General features: G+C 45.1%; 1 protein-coding gene across 1 annotated transcript in view; it reads right to left on the reverse strand.

Moving 5' to 3' along the window:
• Positions 1–16,141, reverse strand: part of SORCS3 (sortilin related VPS10 domain containing receptor 3) — a 750,118-nt gene extending 733,977 nt beyond the window's left edge. Inside the window, exon 1 of the mRNA XM_053311335.1 lies at positions 14,911–16,141. Coding sequence (XP_053167310.1) covers positions 14,911–15,765 — 855 coding nt within the window. The 5' untranslated portion in view covers positions 15,766–16,141. The remainder of the gene's footprint in view (positions 1–14,910) is intronic.
• Positions 16,142–17,149: the final 1,008 nt, after the last annotated feature.

The raw sequence follows: 17,149 nt of genomic DNA on the forward strand, positions 1-17,149 counted from the left end.
ACTGACTCCTTCCTGTCTATAACCTACTGCTAACACTGTAGTGCATGATCTGGTCACCTTTTCTGCAGCCAGGGGTTCTCAAACTTGGGTCTCCAGATGTTGCTGGACTACAGCTCCCATCATCACCAACCACAATGGCCAAAGTCCATACTTCATTAAAAATTTATACATACAGCCATTGTGAGGAATATCACTGCATACGAAGCTGCCACACTTGAAATGGGTGGTATGCTGCTTACTCATGAATAGATCTATGAATGTAGGCTATGGGATGGCTGGGAATGATTGCCTCTTATTCTCTTAGAAAGCAGCACCATGAATTCATGGACCACCACTGGTCATGGCCCAGCTAAGAACATAAGAACAGGCCTCTGGATCAGGCCCAAGACCCATCTAGTCCAGCATCCTGCTACACACAGTGGCCCACCAGATGTTGTTGGAAGCCTACAGGCAGGAGTTAAGGGTATGCCCTCTCTCCTGCTGTTACTCCCCTGCAACTGGTACTCAGAGGCATCCTACCTTTGAGGCTGGAGGTGGCCCACAGCCCTCCAACTACTAGCCATTGATAGACCTCTCCTCCATGAAGTTATCCAAACCTCTCTTAAAGCCATCCAGGTTGCTGGCTGTCACACACATCTTGTGGCAGAGAATTCCACAAGTTGATTAAGTGTTGTGTGAAAAAGTACCTCTGTTTGCTGGTCCTAAATTTCCTGGCAATCAATTTCATGGGATGACCCCTGGTTCTAGCGTTATATGAGAGGGAGAAAATTTCTCTCTATCCACTTTCTCCACAACATACATGATTTTATAGACCTCTATCATGTCTCCCTGCAGTCATCTTTTTTCTAAACCAACAAGCCCCAGGTGTTGTGGCCTTGCCTACACCGGCTGCACCTACACATGAGTGGATCAATTCATGAGCAAGCACGTTTGCCCCCATTTCAAGTGGCAGCTTCATGGGCAACAATGTCCCTCGTGATGTCTGAACATGTACATGTTTAAATGAAGTATGGACTTACTTGCAACAAAACCCAGGAGTAGAAACTGATCATGTCCTCCTGATCACACTATCCTGATGCAGTGGCTACAGCTTCTTATGGTTTAGTGTTTAGAGTGCTGGACTAGGACCAAGGAGACCCGAGTTCAAATCCCCATTCAGCCATGATACTAGCTGGGTGACTCTGGGCTAGTCACTTCTCTCTTAGCCTAACCTACTTCACAGGGTTGTTGTAAGGAGAAATTCAAGTATATAGTACACCGCTCTGGGCTCCTTGGAAGAAGAGCGGGATATAAATGTAATAATAATAATAATAATAATAATAATAATAATAATAATAATATCATCATCAAACACTCCTTCCCCACCTCCTGAATGGCATAACTGTAGTCTCGTTTGCCACAACAAGTGGAGCGAGGAAAGGATGAAAGTTATAGGAGGAAACGGGTGGAAGAAGCCAAGGTTCATTCATCTCCTGGTGCAGCAGTGAATTTAAATATATGGATTGCAATCTGGCAATTATAATTCAAGATGATTTTCAGTAGGTTGTTCCACTTATTCCTGGGACATATTCCAGGAAAACAGCTGGTGCTAACACAGTCTTACACACACGTCCAGTGAACTATTCCGCATTCATTTGGCAACGTTTGCTAGATATTGGTGTCAAAACAAACAAGATGCACTGCAGACACATCACTCCTAGTCTACATTAGACAGACAAGATGGGCACTGGATTAACACTGTTGGATGTTAAGAAAATGTTAAATCATGGATTAACATGAGGAGTCAGGATGGTGTTAGGAGAAAAATCAAGTAGCAGTGAGTTGCAAAAAGGCAAGGATAATACAGTTCAGGAAAAGCTTTGCTGGAAAGAAAAATTGTTTGATACAAAGAAAGGAGGCTATTCCAACCCAAGGAATCAGTATGGCAAAAGGCTTAAAGACTGGAGTGTGGAAAGAAAACAGAGTGAGGAGGTGGGATGATGGCACGTGAGATTCTGTGGCACAAACAAGGGAGAATGAGAGAGTTGATAAAAAGCAAGGAGAATGACATGAAGAGTTTTTTATGTAACTATTCTAAGACCTTGACATTGGTGCAGATGGGGAAAAGATAGTACTGTGCTAATGGGGTCAACATTTGAGATGGCAGAGAACCAGAACCTGACAGTATATGTCTCTTCTCTTTATATGTCTCTTAAAGCTTTGCTATTAAAAAGAAGAAGATAGAGTTTTCTAGGCCCATTATGAACAAGTCAACAATCAAGATACAATGGAGCAGGTGTACAGGCTGATCCTACAACCCACTATGCCAGGCATCCACTGCATCAGATCTAATGGTGTAGCACAGTTGTGATCCTATGCACTTTCAGCAGCCATGTTAGCAGTACCATTTGAAACCAAAGTTAGTACAGAAAGACCTACAGTCACTCCCAAAGCACCCCTAACAACTCTATCATGATTGAGTGTGACAAAACTCAGTGATGGTATCAGCACACACTGAAGTCATTCACACAACCAAAAACTGTGTTCTACCTGGGTTTGGAAGCTGTTTGTGCTCCCAGTTTTCGGTTGTGTGGAAGCAACGTAGGAAGAAAATCTGGGTAGCTTTTCCTCCTTTCTTGCTTCCACACAACCCAAAATTGGGAGCACAAACAGCTCACAAACCCAGGTAGAACACAGTTTTTTGGTTGTGTGAATGACCTCATTGACATTGGGAACAACATAATATCACCCTTCTCAGTACACAGTGTGACAACTAACTAGTGAGGTGTAATGATTAGAATGTTGGACTTTGGTTAAGGAAACCCTGGGCTTGAATCCCCATGCAGCTTATTGAGTGAACAGAAGACAGACAAAAATCCCACTAGAATGCTGATGATTCCATACAAATAATACCAAAGCCACTACATACATCACGGTTATATTAGTGACTATGTGAAAGGAACCCATTTTCAACAAGAGAAATGAGTGGGGGTTACAGTGATAAGGAAGAACCATAGTTTGTGGTATTGTCTCTTCTGAATTTATTGTTGCTAATATTCATTTTTCACTTTATAGATGGGGAAAGAGAAAGGCAGCAGGACTACACTTCAGACCTCCCAATCCACCAAGTAACACTCTGACCACACAGCTACAGCCAGGAGAAATGCCCTGGATAGAGCCATCAAAGACTCCCAGAGCCCAAGCCCATGACACACACCTTGCCCTGCCCCACCCAGCCCATATCCCCATCCAAGTATTGCAGTTAACTATCTCAACCATGCAGTCTAGTACCAAAACAGCACCATGTAGCTCAGTGGAGCAGCACAAGTTTAGCATACAAAAGGCTGAATCCTTTGCTACAGACCAACAAAAAAGGAAGAAACACCTGAAAAGGTAGCATGATCACCAGAGTAAACACAGACCAAGAGTCTCACTCAAGTAACTCTTTGATTTGTTCATGCACCAGGATGCCTTACATTTTGTCCAGCCTTTTTCATTTCATTCCACTGCACCTCACTTGTTTATTGGGGTAACTGCCTTTGTCTGCTGGTTATGTTCCCCAGCAGATCCTGTTATCTATCCCACTCCAGCCTTCCAAGTTTTCTATCAGACAACCAGGACAGGACAATCAGGAGGATACTGAGAAGCTAGGACCGTTCTGCTCTCCCTTGCTAATGCTCCAGTAGCCTTGCAGTGGGGGAAATGCAGATCCTCACACCTGCTGGAGTGTAGTGGTAGGGAGCCTACTGCCCCTATCCTAGAGTGTATGTCCCGCATCATCATGAACACACCTGAGATGAGTAACAAAGAAAGGAAGACTCCTCATCTGCTACCATCACGGAACAGCATCACTTGGGGAATAAATTCTGCAGTTTCACAAAATAATAGGTTTGCCATGTTTTCTGTCTGTTTGGGTCCCTTGGGTCTCTGAAAGCCTCACAACAGACACAGGAGCAACAGGCATAACTTCCAACACTGCAGGCTACACTGGTTACACTGCCATTTGCCATGCAAAGGCACAGGAGCACTGCAAGAACAAACAGTTGAACACCCGCAAGGGAACAGATGGTTTCTCATTTATCACTGCTGCTGCAGGTCTCACTTGTAGTCTGCATGCCATGCAGGGGAAGTGAGGAACATCCTTGTCCCTGTGCATTTTGGATGGCTACCAGACTGCCTGTGGAGAGGCAAGGTGGGCATAAAGTGGTAATGAGTAATATCTATCAGCTATCAGGTTGTTGAGTGAATAGCGGAGAAAGCGTGCTCTCACATACCCGAGTTAGCTTTCCACTCTCCCACAGCCATTCCCCCAATATCTACATTTGTGGGTTCACCTGTTGAGGGAGAGAATGTTCACCTATCTATTGTAGGGAGATGAAGCAGAATTTTGTCTTTGTATTTTTCTACTTTGCATGCCCTGGTTCTTATCAAGGCATGCGAAGGTCATTAACAAGGAAAACTGGTTGAGTGCTTGGCCATCATTGAAGGTAGTCCTTCTCCTCTCTGCTGTCACCAGTGCATGATGGGAACAATCTGCATTTGGGGGTTTGTTAGCAACTACCCTCCCTGTCTGAAAACTGTGCAGGGGGTTAACCTGTATCCTGCTTGCAGATATTCAATATTCAATAAGGAAGTACTGTTAAATCAGTAGTCAATTTCCCCACGTTCTCAGGGAAGGGAAGACACTGAGGCTATTCGTACAATCAAAAACTGTGTTCTACCCAGGTTTGGGAAATGTGTGTGCTCCTAGTTTTCTATCATGTGGAAGCAAAGCAGGAGGAAAAACCTGTGTGGACACATAGGCGGATTACCACAGAGGCAATAGAGGCAATTGCCTACAGCGTCAAATCCCAGAGGAGCGGCACAAATCTTGGGGTGGGGAAAAGTTTTTATCTTTTAAAAAAATGTAACTTTTAAAACTGCTGCCCACTGTTGCATGGTGGCGGCGAGAGATTGAGTCTCCTTTTGCTGCCCCCAGAGGATAGTAAGGGTGGCAAGGAGGAAGAAAGTCCCGCCGCCATTTTCTTTAAATGGCACCGCAGTGGCAGGATGGATGGGGGCGGGGGCAGTGCCAGTGAGACGAGGGACAAAGGAAAAGTCTCCCACATTTCTTGGCATGCTTGCAGCATCCACCCACTGCTTTAAGGTAAACGGGGGACTTCCTCCCCCCAACAGACAACCTCGCCACGGCCTGCCAATTCCACCGCTGCATGGCGCATTTTAATGTAAAAGGAACGGGGGACTTTCCCTTCATCCCCTGTCCCGCTGGCACTGCCCCCCTGCCCCATCCACCCCGCTGCTGCAGCAGCGTTTAAAGAAAAGGCGGGGGGACTTCCTTCCTCCTCGCCACGGCTGTGGGGGCAGCAAAAGACTTGGCCACCTATGGGTGGCAAAAAGCTTAATCCACCCCTGTATGGAAGTAAGGTAGGAGTAAAACCTGGGTAGCTTTCCCCCCCCCCACCTTAGTTCCATGCAATCACTTCTACCCGGGTTTTTCCTCCTACCTTTCTTCCACACAACCAACAATTAGGAGCACACACAGCTCCCAAACCCAGGTAGAACACAGTTTTTGATGGTGTGAATGACTTCGTCTTCTCTTTATTCTACCTGGCTGCTGGGTGTTTGTGTGAAGTGCTTCATCAGTGAAAAGTGCCCCATCATCAAAAGTCGCACATGTGCTCTTAGTTCTCTAGACATGGGAGCAAAGTGATGTGCCCCATGTCATGAATTTTGGTTTTGTGAGCTGTATTCCCTGGCTAGAGTGTATGTCCTCCTAAAGGTGTACTGTGATTCGCTGCAGAGTTAAAATCCCATTCTTCACTGGGAATGTAAGGGAAGGAAGGGAAGGAACTTATCTGAAATTCTCGATTACTCTGATACAAATAGGAGTATTTTGATTTACGCGATTATTCTTACAGATGTAATGTTATGCTGTCAGGGGCAGGACCAACCCCTGAGAGAACACAAGATTCTGACTATGCCGCACTTCTCACCCACCACACCTCCAACTCCTCTCAGCTGAAGCTCTTTGCAATAGCAACACTCCTCACCACAAAGTCAAAGCTAAGTTTGGATGGCTCTTTTCAGCCACAGAGCTATTGATCCAATTGAAATTGTTCCTATTTTGTGTCACAAGAGTAAGTTATTCAGCAAGGAACCTCGATGGACCATCCCCTGTGCTGCTGTAGCCTGAAGTCTATCTCTCAGCTAAAAGAGCCTCTCTCCACACAGCTAGTAATTCAAAAATAATAAATATTGTTCCTTGTCGCATCCTGCCTTGTTAGTGGTCTTAATTAAAGACCACCTGACATCTATTATAACAACTACAAATATTTATATACTGCTTTTCAACAAAAGTTCCCAAAGTGGTTTACACAGAGAAATAAAAATAAAATAAAGATGGCTCCCTGTCTCCAAAGGGCTCAAAATCTAAAACGAAGCATGACAGACACCAGCAGCAGCCACTGGAAGGATGCTGTCCTGGATGGGGTTGAATAGGGCCAGTTCTATTACAGCCCATCAGCTCATCAAGGTGAGAGCTAAGTAACAGTATCTGATCGACAATGTGTATATTAGCAGCCTAGCAATCTCAAGAGAACACTGCCAATGGCCTTTGTATTGTAACAATTATGACCAGGAAGGAGCAGGCAGAGAGGCGTATGCTGCCTCCACACCTCACTGTTTAATAAAGACATTTCCAGCCCTTTGAGCAAAAAGGTATCAGACGCACAAGGAAGAGGAACAATTAATTACTGTTTAGATTTCTCACAAAGACCTTTGGATGCATGCAGATAATAAACTGCTTATTGTCATAGATAATTGTATGTATACAAATAGTTACAAAACATAATTAACATAAGAAGAGGAAAAAAAATATATCTTCGCCACAGAGAGTTGAAGTTACAAGGACTCGATCCTTTCCATGTTATAGCTCAGTGGAAGGGCACTTGCCTTACGTGAAGCAGATCCCAGGTTCAATCCCTGATATCGGTTGGAAGGGAGGGGCTTGACTAACCCCAATTATAACAGGGCCAGTGTGAGCCGCAAAAGCTGAGCCCATTAAAGAGTAGCTTGAGACAGTCGTTTTAAGATCCAAACGCATGTAAGGTTTATTGGGGAAGTTCTTGGATAGAAAGCCTGTATGCCTGAGCTTTCTGTCTTCATAGTACAGGGGATGGGGCGGGGGGCGGGGAGAGAGAGAGGGAGAGAGAAGCCACATGGCTAATGGAGTTGCAGTGGAGCAGAGAGAGCAAGAAGCAGTCTGGGAGCAAGAAGGGCAGTGCAAAAAGCCCCGAGAATATCACAAGACTAGGGGCGGGGGGAGGGAGACCCTTTCTCACAGTCACTACTCCAATGCCCCTAGTGGTCAATAGGATAAAAGGTGCCAAGAGTCAATGCTCCCGGAATTCTATCTCCAACAATATTTCCAAGTAAGGCTGGAAAAGAAGATCCTTCTGTGAAACCCTAAAAAGCAGCTGTCAGTTAGTACAGACGTTTGTGAGCTCAATGGACCACTGATCTAACTCAGTATAAGGCAGCTTTATGTGTTGTATGACCAGCTCTCCTCCCCCTACTCATTTAGATATTTGGCATAAACCATCAGTACATTAATGTACATCATAACCTCAAAGTGTGAAACACTTCCACTTCACCAAAGTCTGAAACACTCAATGGTAAAGCACATGCATTGGATGCAGAACATCCTAGATTCAGTCCTTGGTATCTCCAGGCAGGGCTGGCCAAGTCCCTGCCGGTCAGTGTAGGGTAGGCAGTACTGACTTAGACGGACATCTGTTTAATAGTATAAACTGGCTTTTTAAAAGCAAGCACTTCTAAGTAGAAATAGTGGAACACACTTTCCACTTCTTTCAACATCCAAGTCACTTTAAGTCAGCCCTGTCAGAATATCTTAAGACCCAGTCCCACATGCTGTAATTTTGGTTTTATTGGACTGTCAGCACATGAGATTTAAAGGGGTGGTGCTTATACTTTGGCCACCATCTTGAAACATGACGATGAAACAAAATAAAAGTATCTCCTAGGATCCCCTCCCACTATAAATTTGGTTTGTATCAGATGGTAAAACACAAATGGGGTAACACAGAGATGGGCACACATGAGCTGTGTTCTCACCACCAGAGTGGTGCTTCAGCCTGACCTCCACTGGTGAAAGATAGAATATACTCACTATACACAGTAGCTACCATACGGCCCCTTCTAATCCAGCCCATGGATCCTGGCCACCTTTCATCTCTCCCTGCTGCTGTGTCATAAAGCACAATAAGGCTTCACTACTGCTGCAATGGCCCCAAGAACTCACCCTCCCCCCCCTTTGGCCAAACATCTGGCTGGGGGCCACAACAGAGGGTGCCAATGTCCCCAGCAGAGACTGAGATGCTGTTCTGTGACTGCACTGAATAAGAAGCATGCTGCTGATGGAAGAAAAGTGACACGTGGCTCTGTGGCACATGGATATGTTGCTTTTATTAACACCTGAAAATGTACAAGTTTTCAGTAAGTGGACACAAGTAGAAGAAGTGGCCCAAACACAGATGAACTCTCAACTCATGTGTTGTGTTTGTGTCCCTTTAAGAAGAGTTGTGAAGGCAAGTGTGGGTGGAGCATACAGGTATGGATGACATGGTGTGTTACCAGAGTGCAGCTGAAGGTGTTCTGGCTGTGTGGCCACGAAGTGTGGGTTGGAGGCTAAGCCTACTGATGCTCTCATCAGTAGGCTTGGTCTGCTCTGGGTACAGGTGTCTATGGTGGGTGTGTAGTTGAAGACATGCTGCATGCAGGTAACCAGAATCAGTAAGAGGCGTAGGTTCACATGATCAGTGGATCCTGATTAGGGTGCCCGGGCAGATGACTAGCCCAGATCTGATCCTAGATCAAATATCTTGGTTAACACCACAGAACTTAGACAGGACTCCCACCATGCATGGATTCACAAGATCACATTAATGTTGGTCAACCCCATTTAACCAGGATTAACATGGTCATGAGAATGTGGCCACAAATCCTTTGGTTATGTTCTGGACATCTTTCTTCCATCACTGAAAAACCAAACTGAAAGCTGTCTTGTTTTTATTGAACACCACCTTGAGTTCTATTTTTTTAAAGAAAGGGGGTATAGAAATTAAATAAACAAATAAATCACAAATCCCATATACCTGGAATTGTGTTTCCCATATTTTTTAAATAACTTGGGCTCCTTTCTAAACACAGCGGCCAACATGATGGACAACCCCGTTTCCAATCTCATTCTGCTGCAGCCCAATCACTACACTATTGGGGCTGCCTTTAAAGTTGTGCAGCAGCCCCAGGAGATCCTTACACTCGATGGAGGTCTGCCCACCATGTCAGCCACTCTATATTCTGGCCCAACCCAGCCCCATCAATCTCTTTCATTGGTAAGCATGTGCACAGCTACATATGCCCCCTGCTAACTTGGCAAAGAGGCACCTTTTAATGTGGTGATTCTCTTTATTTAGCAGGGGGAGAGTAACTGGCCCTATCTACCCCCAGCACAGTACCTCCAGTGACTGTTGCTGGTGTCTATCTTATGTTTCTTTTTAGATTGTGAGCCCTTTGGGGACAGGGAGCCATCTTATTTATTTATTTGTTATTTCTCCGTGTAAACTGCCCTGAGCCATTTTTGGAAGGGTGGTATAGAAATTGAATGAATGAATGAATGAATGAAAATGTGCTGCCTATGGACTTAGCATTATGGACTGGGTTATCACTCCATCTGGAGACGGGGAATAGAATTAGAGCCACCCACAATTAAACATCATTAAAGCAAATCAGCAGCTGAAGTGGAAAAGAAGAGATATTCACTCCTGCTGTAGGATCCTATCCTTTCCTGGTACTTCAGTAACCCCACCCATGTCCACATCCACATCCCCTGTGCTCACCCACCTACTTCCAAACTCCACTCCCCCACATTAAGGGAATTTTTTGAATTAAGCATTCAGGTTCCTTTAAGCAGAGAAAAGCAAATGCACATATTGCCATTTGCACTAATCTACTAAATCAGAGTTTTGATCTGAAATAGAGTGTTGTTAACATCCCACCTGTAGTCTTTGGAATTATCTGGGTGGAAGATGCAGAGGGGATGAAAGCCTAAATCTCTCTTCCACTGACTGATTCTGCTTCCTACATATCTATTTCTTCTTTCAATCCAAGTACTAATGTACAGAAATTAAGTAAAATAATGTTCTTCAAAGTGGAGAACTTCCTCACCCACCTTCATGGAACAATACTACTAGAACCTAATGAGAGAGATTTCATGATTGTTTCATTAATTACCATAATGGGGGAAGACAGAGTACATATCTGTTCTTATTGTCTGACACTTGTGAAACATGTATTCTATAGAAAGACAGAGGCAAAAGTATTTTTAAAAATTGTATAATATTCCCAATTGTTGTACCTACTCGTTGATAGCCTAAAGGAGAAGTTGACTCCTCTAAATAGGTGGGCATTGGAATATTTTCCCCTCTTTAATCCATTACCTGTTTGTCTGGTAGCCAGAGACCCTGATCTAGCTAGGAAGTGAAATACAGACCAGACATCATTGTAGCAGAAGTAGTGAAATGAAAGCAGAAGGCATATACTGCAAGAATGGCCAACAATGTCCATCTGTGAGGATAATTAGGGTGGAAGGTCATTCCTTATCAACCAGTAATGACCTGGTTGGTCTACAATTATTCTTGGCCATCTGGTGGATGGGGCTCTAGCTTAGTGAAAGAGCACCTGCTTTGCATGCAGAAGTTCTTATGGTCAATCCCTGCCAGGTAGGCCTGGGAAGACCTCCTGTCTGAAATCCTGGAAAGCTGCAACCAGACCGCATAGCCATTATTGACTCAGATGGGACTAATTTTCTGGCTTGGTGTAAGGCAGATCATATTACTTCCCTCCTAATTGACTTAACGTTATAACTGACTAGGTCATCTGTTCTTTGAAAACATATTACTACTGTCTTGATTCCAGCCCTTTCTGGTGTATGGAAGCTCTACTGGAATCTACCACCTGTAGGTAGAGCCCAACCTGCTTCCAATTCATGTCATAATTCTTGGAAATCCTAATCCAAAACAAAAACCTATCTTTTGGCCAAAGAACCATTAATTTGCTGAATTGTCCCTTGCTCTCCGGGACATGTCTTGTGCTACTTTTTCCTAATAAATTAATCTCAATGTATGAAAAGTCACAAGCCTTGTGATATATGAAATGCAATGATGTTTTTCCTGTAGGTAGTGGTATGCCAACTATGCAACCACTAAGGATCTTGACCACATCTCTGTGTGATACAGAGATCAGGGACTGATAGTGAGAAGAAATGATAAAAAAAGAAGAGGAGCTGGTAAGGGAGCTTGGGATGATCGGAAAGGAGCTTCGTTATAGGAGTAACCTGAAGGAGATGGAAGTTAGATACTGATGAGCAGAGGGAGATTACTGCAAAGGCAGAAAGCTCAGGAAGGCAGAAAGCATGGTACTGGGAGCTTCTTTAGAAAAAGACAAAACAAAGGCATCCACTGTTACTTGAGTCATTAATTTGTACTTGGAAATCCCTGGACCCTTTTTGTTCCCGTAACATAGTCAAAAAATACAGTCACTCTGGTATTAATGCTCCGGAATAGTCTACATGCATATCTGACTTTTCAAGCTGACTGATACAAACATTATCCTAAGAGTCCACTATAACCTTCCCTCTTTTTAAGGTTTAAGGTTTCTTCTCTCCAAAGCCATGCTCAGTTGAGCCGTTTGGGAAAAGGGAAAAAAGAACACGGAAACCTCCAAAGGCTTAAATAACAGGAGTTCCACGTCAGTATCTAATGGAAAGGTAACTGAGGTGTACAATTGGATTCTGCTCCATAGCCCCCCATTGTGGTATGTAAGCAGTAGTGTCATATACATCCCATTCTCTCTCTCTCTCTCTCTCTCTCTCTCTCTCTCTCTCTCTCTCTCACACACACACACACACACACACACACACCCCTCCAATCACAATACCCAGCCCACAGCTCTATTTGCAATCCCCTTCTGAAAAATTACAATCTCATTTTAGTTTTTAAACTTGCTTTTTTAATTATCCTGCATTGAATATGCTTCTTTTTCTTACTTTCTAAACTACATTGCAGGCTTCTGCTCTCCATTAGCATTTCTTTTTAATATATTTTTAATCCACTATTTTCTTTTTCTCTTCCTTCCAGGCAGGTTTTTAAAACCCCAGGAGAGATTTTTACTCTGAAATTAACTGTGTACAAAACCACCACTTTTGCCAGTTTCTGACAACTGCCAAAAGTAAGAGGGAGATTTTGGCAAGTCCAATGGTTACAAAGAGAGAGGAGCTGTGCACACAACTCATGTGCTCATCACGTGATTATTGAAAAATGAAACATTGTCCTACTCCAGAGTGCAAAATACTTCCTACACAGTCAAGAGACATGCTTCTGTGTTCCCTTTTAGATGCTTTGCAGCTTCTATGCATTCAGGAAATAAGTTCCCAAGCAGTAGGCAGTAATAAAGTATTGTGGTCAGGTATATAATGGCTTTGAGCTCTAATCTGAGCCAAATCACTATTTCACTGTGCCCCTTTAGGCCAATTGCTTGACCTCCTTATGCCACAATCAAGCCCATTGTCAAATTGGGTAGAACCAAGAGTGCAGCAGAGATGAAAGAGCCAGTTCCCATCTCAGATTATTTTTTTCCTGATAATACACAAAAGCAGAGACAAGTTGAGCATTTGACTTTCCCCGTAGGTTCACAATAGTGTCTGGTTTTTAAAAATCAAGTGAATTATTCAAGAGTTAGAGTGTGAGCATTTTTCCATGAGAGAACAAATATATATATGTCTCCAGATACTAGACCTTTTGTTACAGAATCATGGAGCAACATCATGCATTTACTGACATGTTGGATTGTTTTCCTCATCCACAAACACCAGTTATCCATTCCATTCTATCCATGAAACACAACTTATTTGCAGCCAAATATTTCCATCCAAAATATCAAGAAAAGCAAGCAGAATGCCACTGCAATGATAATCAGGTATGACTTCTTAGCTTTAATTTCAGTGATGTAGTATTTAACAGCATAATTTACTTAGATGATTAAAAAAAAGATCATGTTGTGAAAATTAAACTTTGGAAAAATAAAATCTTTGCCTTCCCCAAATATCAGGCGCATTCTGCACTCTTGTAACAGGAAAGCAAATAAATAAGTACTGGAAATCCATATTAGTGACTATAGATTTTGGCAGAGCACTAAGCACTGAAAGCTTAAGACAAGAAAGCAAGGATAACAGATTTCACTATACTGACCAACTTGTTAAAAATCCAGATCCTACAATTCTCAGATATGACACACCTTTAGGACACTCAGGAGTCCTACATTATGTTCAAATAATTGTGAGTTCCACAGCATGGTTAGAGCAAGAGCAGTATGCATCCAAGTACTGTCCACATTATGAACTGAATGCTGATTATACATTCAAGACAAAACTTCTAGATCTTAAAAGAATGACCAAATTGTATACAGGTTCTGAGCTCCCCCCACCCCGCGCTTTCCCAGCAACATACAAGGACAAACCAGACATGAAAGGTTTGGGCCCAAGTGACCAACAAAAACTGGGGAGTAAGGATAATAAATACTAGTAAGTGGGAAATGGAATTTTCAGATTTGGATGTTGACTTTGAGTTTCTAATTGTTCTGTGCCCCAATTACAGGACATGCAAAAAAAAAATAAGGGAGGTGATGATGATGAGCACATTATCACCAAAAGGCTGTCCCCAAGCCTCTAAATAGATTTTTGCCTGCTCCCTTATATGGCAGAATGGGGGGGGGACATTTCTTACATTAAGTGAAAATAAAATTGAACATCCTTCTTATAATTGTCCTAAGAGCATTAGGAAGCAAGATGCTTGTTAGCTAAGTGTTCCTAACCTAACAATATCCCTTTTATTGCTCTGTACAGCGTACACATTGCCTATAATACAGCTACATCCAGCAAAGATACTCAAAATAAGACTTCAAGGGCGCCACCTTTTGATAAGATCGAGACCCAGAAAAAATTATACAGCTTCGATTCATTGCATCCAGCACGCAAAGTTTCAGGCATGCCTCGGACCCATTCGTTTGGGGGGTTTTAAAAAATAATTTGTCCTTTATTACTGAGAAGCAAAATATGGAACTGCCTTGGTTTGTCTGAATATATAGAAGATAAATAGTGCTTCCTGGGGTTTCCTCCTCTCTCGCAGCTTATTAGCAGGAGCGCGCGTGTGTGTGGTGCGTGGGGGCTGTCTCACTTCTTCATGAATCAAATCACACACGGAGGTGGAGAACGACCCCCACGCCCGCCACTCTCACCCCGAATTATTCGTTTTCCAATACAGACCCTCTGAAGCGTGTCCAGGTATGTGTTATATATGGGAGAAAGAGAGAGAGAATCAACTGTGTGTAACTGCATTATAAGCCATGCAAAGTGCACAATTCATTGCTCTCAATGGACAGGTTGAAGGCAGGTTAAAAAAAAAACCAACCCACTGAAACAAGCCGTCTGATCCAACTTTCCTCCAACAGCTCATATTCCGTGTTTACTACCGCCTATAAAAGAGGAACAGCGGGGCTCTCCTTCTTCCTCTGTAGCATCCCGAGACGCAGCCTCCAGCCTCTCAGAGATATTAAACGGCTTTTGTGGGCTCTCTTTTTGGAAATGACGCGCGTTTCCCCCTCTTAGTGTGTGTGTGTTTTCGCCACAGACAAAAACTTTCCTCTTTTCTCTTTGGAAAGCGAGAAAGAAGGAGTAGTGGATTCCCTCCACCAAATGCCCTGAAGAACTGCAGGAGTTCCCAGGTATCGCACTGGCAGCACGCTCTGCAACCCCCCACCCACGCCACAGCCGATCCCCTGGCGGGCCCTTTGACTTACGCTGCTGTTGTAGCCGGACCACTGCACCATGGCTTGGTTGTGGGCCGAGTCTCCGGTGAGGGCAAAGGTCGTGCTGGTCAATTTCAGCTCGTCGCCTCCTCCCCGCAGCCTGCCCATCTGCCCTTCCTCCTTGGAGCCTCTTCCTTGAGCTCGGGTCGCTTTGGGGCCATCCGTTAAGGAGACGCCCCAGCCGCCTCCGTCGTCTGCCCCGAGGGTGTCCGGGGCAAAAGGCTGCCGATCCTCGCTGCTCCTCCTGGCCCTGGGCGCACGAGGGTTGCCGCCCGGCGTCTTGCCAAGAGGGCTTCCTTCCTCCCTGGCATCTCCGGGCAACAGCTGCATCTCCTGCCAGCCGAACGCCAAGGATCCTCCACTGCGCCTCCGCCTCGCCCTCCCCAAGACTTGGCCGGCTCGGCCGGGATCCGAGCTCCTACGCGCCCTCCCGGGTCCCTTTGGGGTGCCGGCAAGAACTTCCCCGTGCGCCGAGATGCCCAGTGCCGCCATCCCCGCCGCCAGCGGCTGACCCCTGCCCAGGCCCCGATCCTCTCGGAGCTCCCCCATCTCTTCGCCTTCCCCTTCTCCGTCGTCTCCAGCAGCACCCCATCCTCCGCCCGGTTTCTCCTGCAAGCTTTCCCCTTCTTCGCCGCCACTTGGCCCAAGCGACACTCCCCGAGGAACCTCCAGCGGCGACGGCTGCTGCAGCAGCTTAACCCGGAAAGCTGCAGGCGACGAAGAAGACGAAAAGCAAGACCTGCAAGTTATCTCAGCGCCGGTAAAACACCAAGTGCCAAACAAAAGCCATGTCGAGGCGATCCAAGCGACGGAGCAGCCGGAGAACCAACCAGCCCCTCTCTCCATGCCTTGCAGAGAGAGTTGGAGGGCTGGGGGGGGCGGGGGTTCTTTTTTAAAAGGAGGGAGGGGAGAGGCTGGTTGATTATTATTATTTTGCAGCCAAAGGTCTTTTCTTCCACCTTTTTCTCAGCCTCTGAGATGATGAGCAGTTAAAAAAAAAACAAAAAACCCACAAAACTCCTTAGTTGGATTCGGTTGTTTCACTGTTGGATTTTCTCCCTCTCTCTTTCTCTCCCTCTTTCTTTTTCTTTTTTTTTTTAAAGTGCTTTTCAGTGAAACTGTTCACGTTCGAGAATTTGATCAAGTAAGAGGATAGCACCACCAAGGGGAGGAGCTGCTGCGCCCGAGCCAAACGCAGCGGTTGAAATACACCAGCAACTCACCAACCACGCTGCACTTCCAGCGGACTCCGAAGCGATGTGTGCGCGCCTGTGTGTATGTGTAGATGTATATATGTTAACAGAACGGGTGCAAGAAACTACACAGGCGTGCGTGGGCATGAAAACAACAACAGCAAAAGAGACGCCGGTAGGAGGAGGACCCACCGGGGATTTTCTTCTGGCATGGTGGATGAATGGGAAGCAGAGTAGCTTTGGCCGTGAGGGGCTGGGTAGAAACCCAGCCAGCCGGAGCGAAAGGTCTCCCAGCAGCACCCAGAGAAGGGTCTCTCCGGTGTTTCTCCGGCGCTGATAGTCTCAACAAAGGCCACACGAGTAAGAGTCCCAGGGCTTGCGCGCGCGCGCGAGCGCGAAAGACGGGGGTGGGGACTGGGGACAGAAAGATCGGCTTGCCGCCGGAGATATTCACGTCGACTCGGAAGTAAGCCCCAGCCCCACCAGCGATTTCCATGGTATTGACTTCGTATGCATAGAGTCGCGGTTCTGGATTGATTGCGGGTGGGGAGTGGAGAAAGGATACATTCGAGGATTTCTACCGAGCATCCACACTCCTCTAGGCACCTGTGTCCAGCCCCGATTCTGTTTCTTGGGAAGTAAGTCCCGCTGAGACTTTACTCCTAGCTAGGTACGCACGGATCGCAGCCTTTATTACTCTCAAGGAAGACTACATGTCTTAAGCGTGACGTGAGGAAAATTGCTCAAAGTAGTCCCACTGATATTAAAAGGACAGATTAGGTATCGCCTAACCTGTTGTTCTTTGAATGTCAGTGGGACTACTTTGTTGTTACTGGGCAACATCCAGACATGACTACGCACCACTGAAATCAATGAGTCAATTTAGTCATGACTAACTAAAGTCCTTTTAATGAGAATGGTACTTGATCATGACTAACAATCTAGATGTTGACCACTTACTTGGGAGTAAAGGCCACTGCACTGGCTTGCTTCTGCCTAAACCTGATAAGGATCTGTTGCACCCATGTGCCTAGGAG

The sequence above is a fragment of the Hemicordylus capensis genome, chromosome 3 (assembly GCF_027244095.1).
Source record: "Hemicordylus capensis ecotype Gifberg chromosome 3, rHemCap1.1.pri, whole genome shotgun sequence".
In the NCBI taxonomy this organism is placed as follows: Eukaryota; Metazoa; Chordata; class Lepidosauria; order Squamata; family Cordylidae; genus Hemicordylus; species Hemicordylus capensis.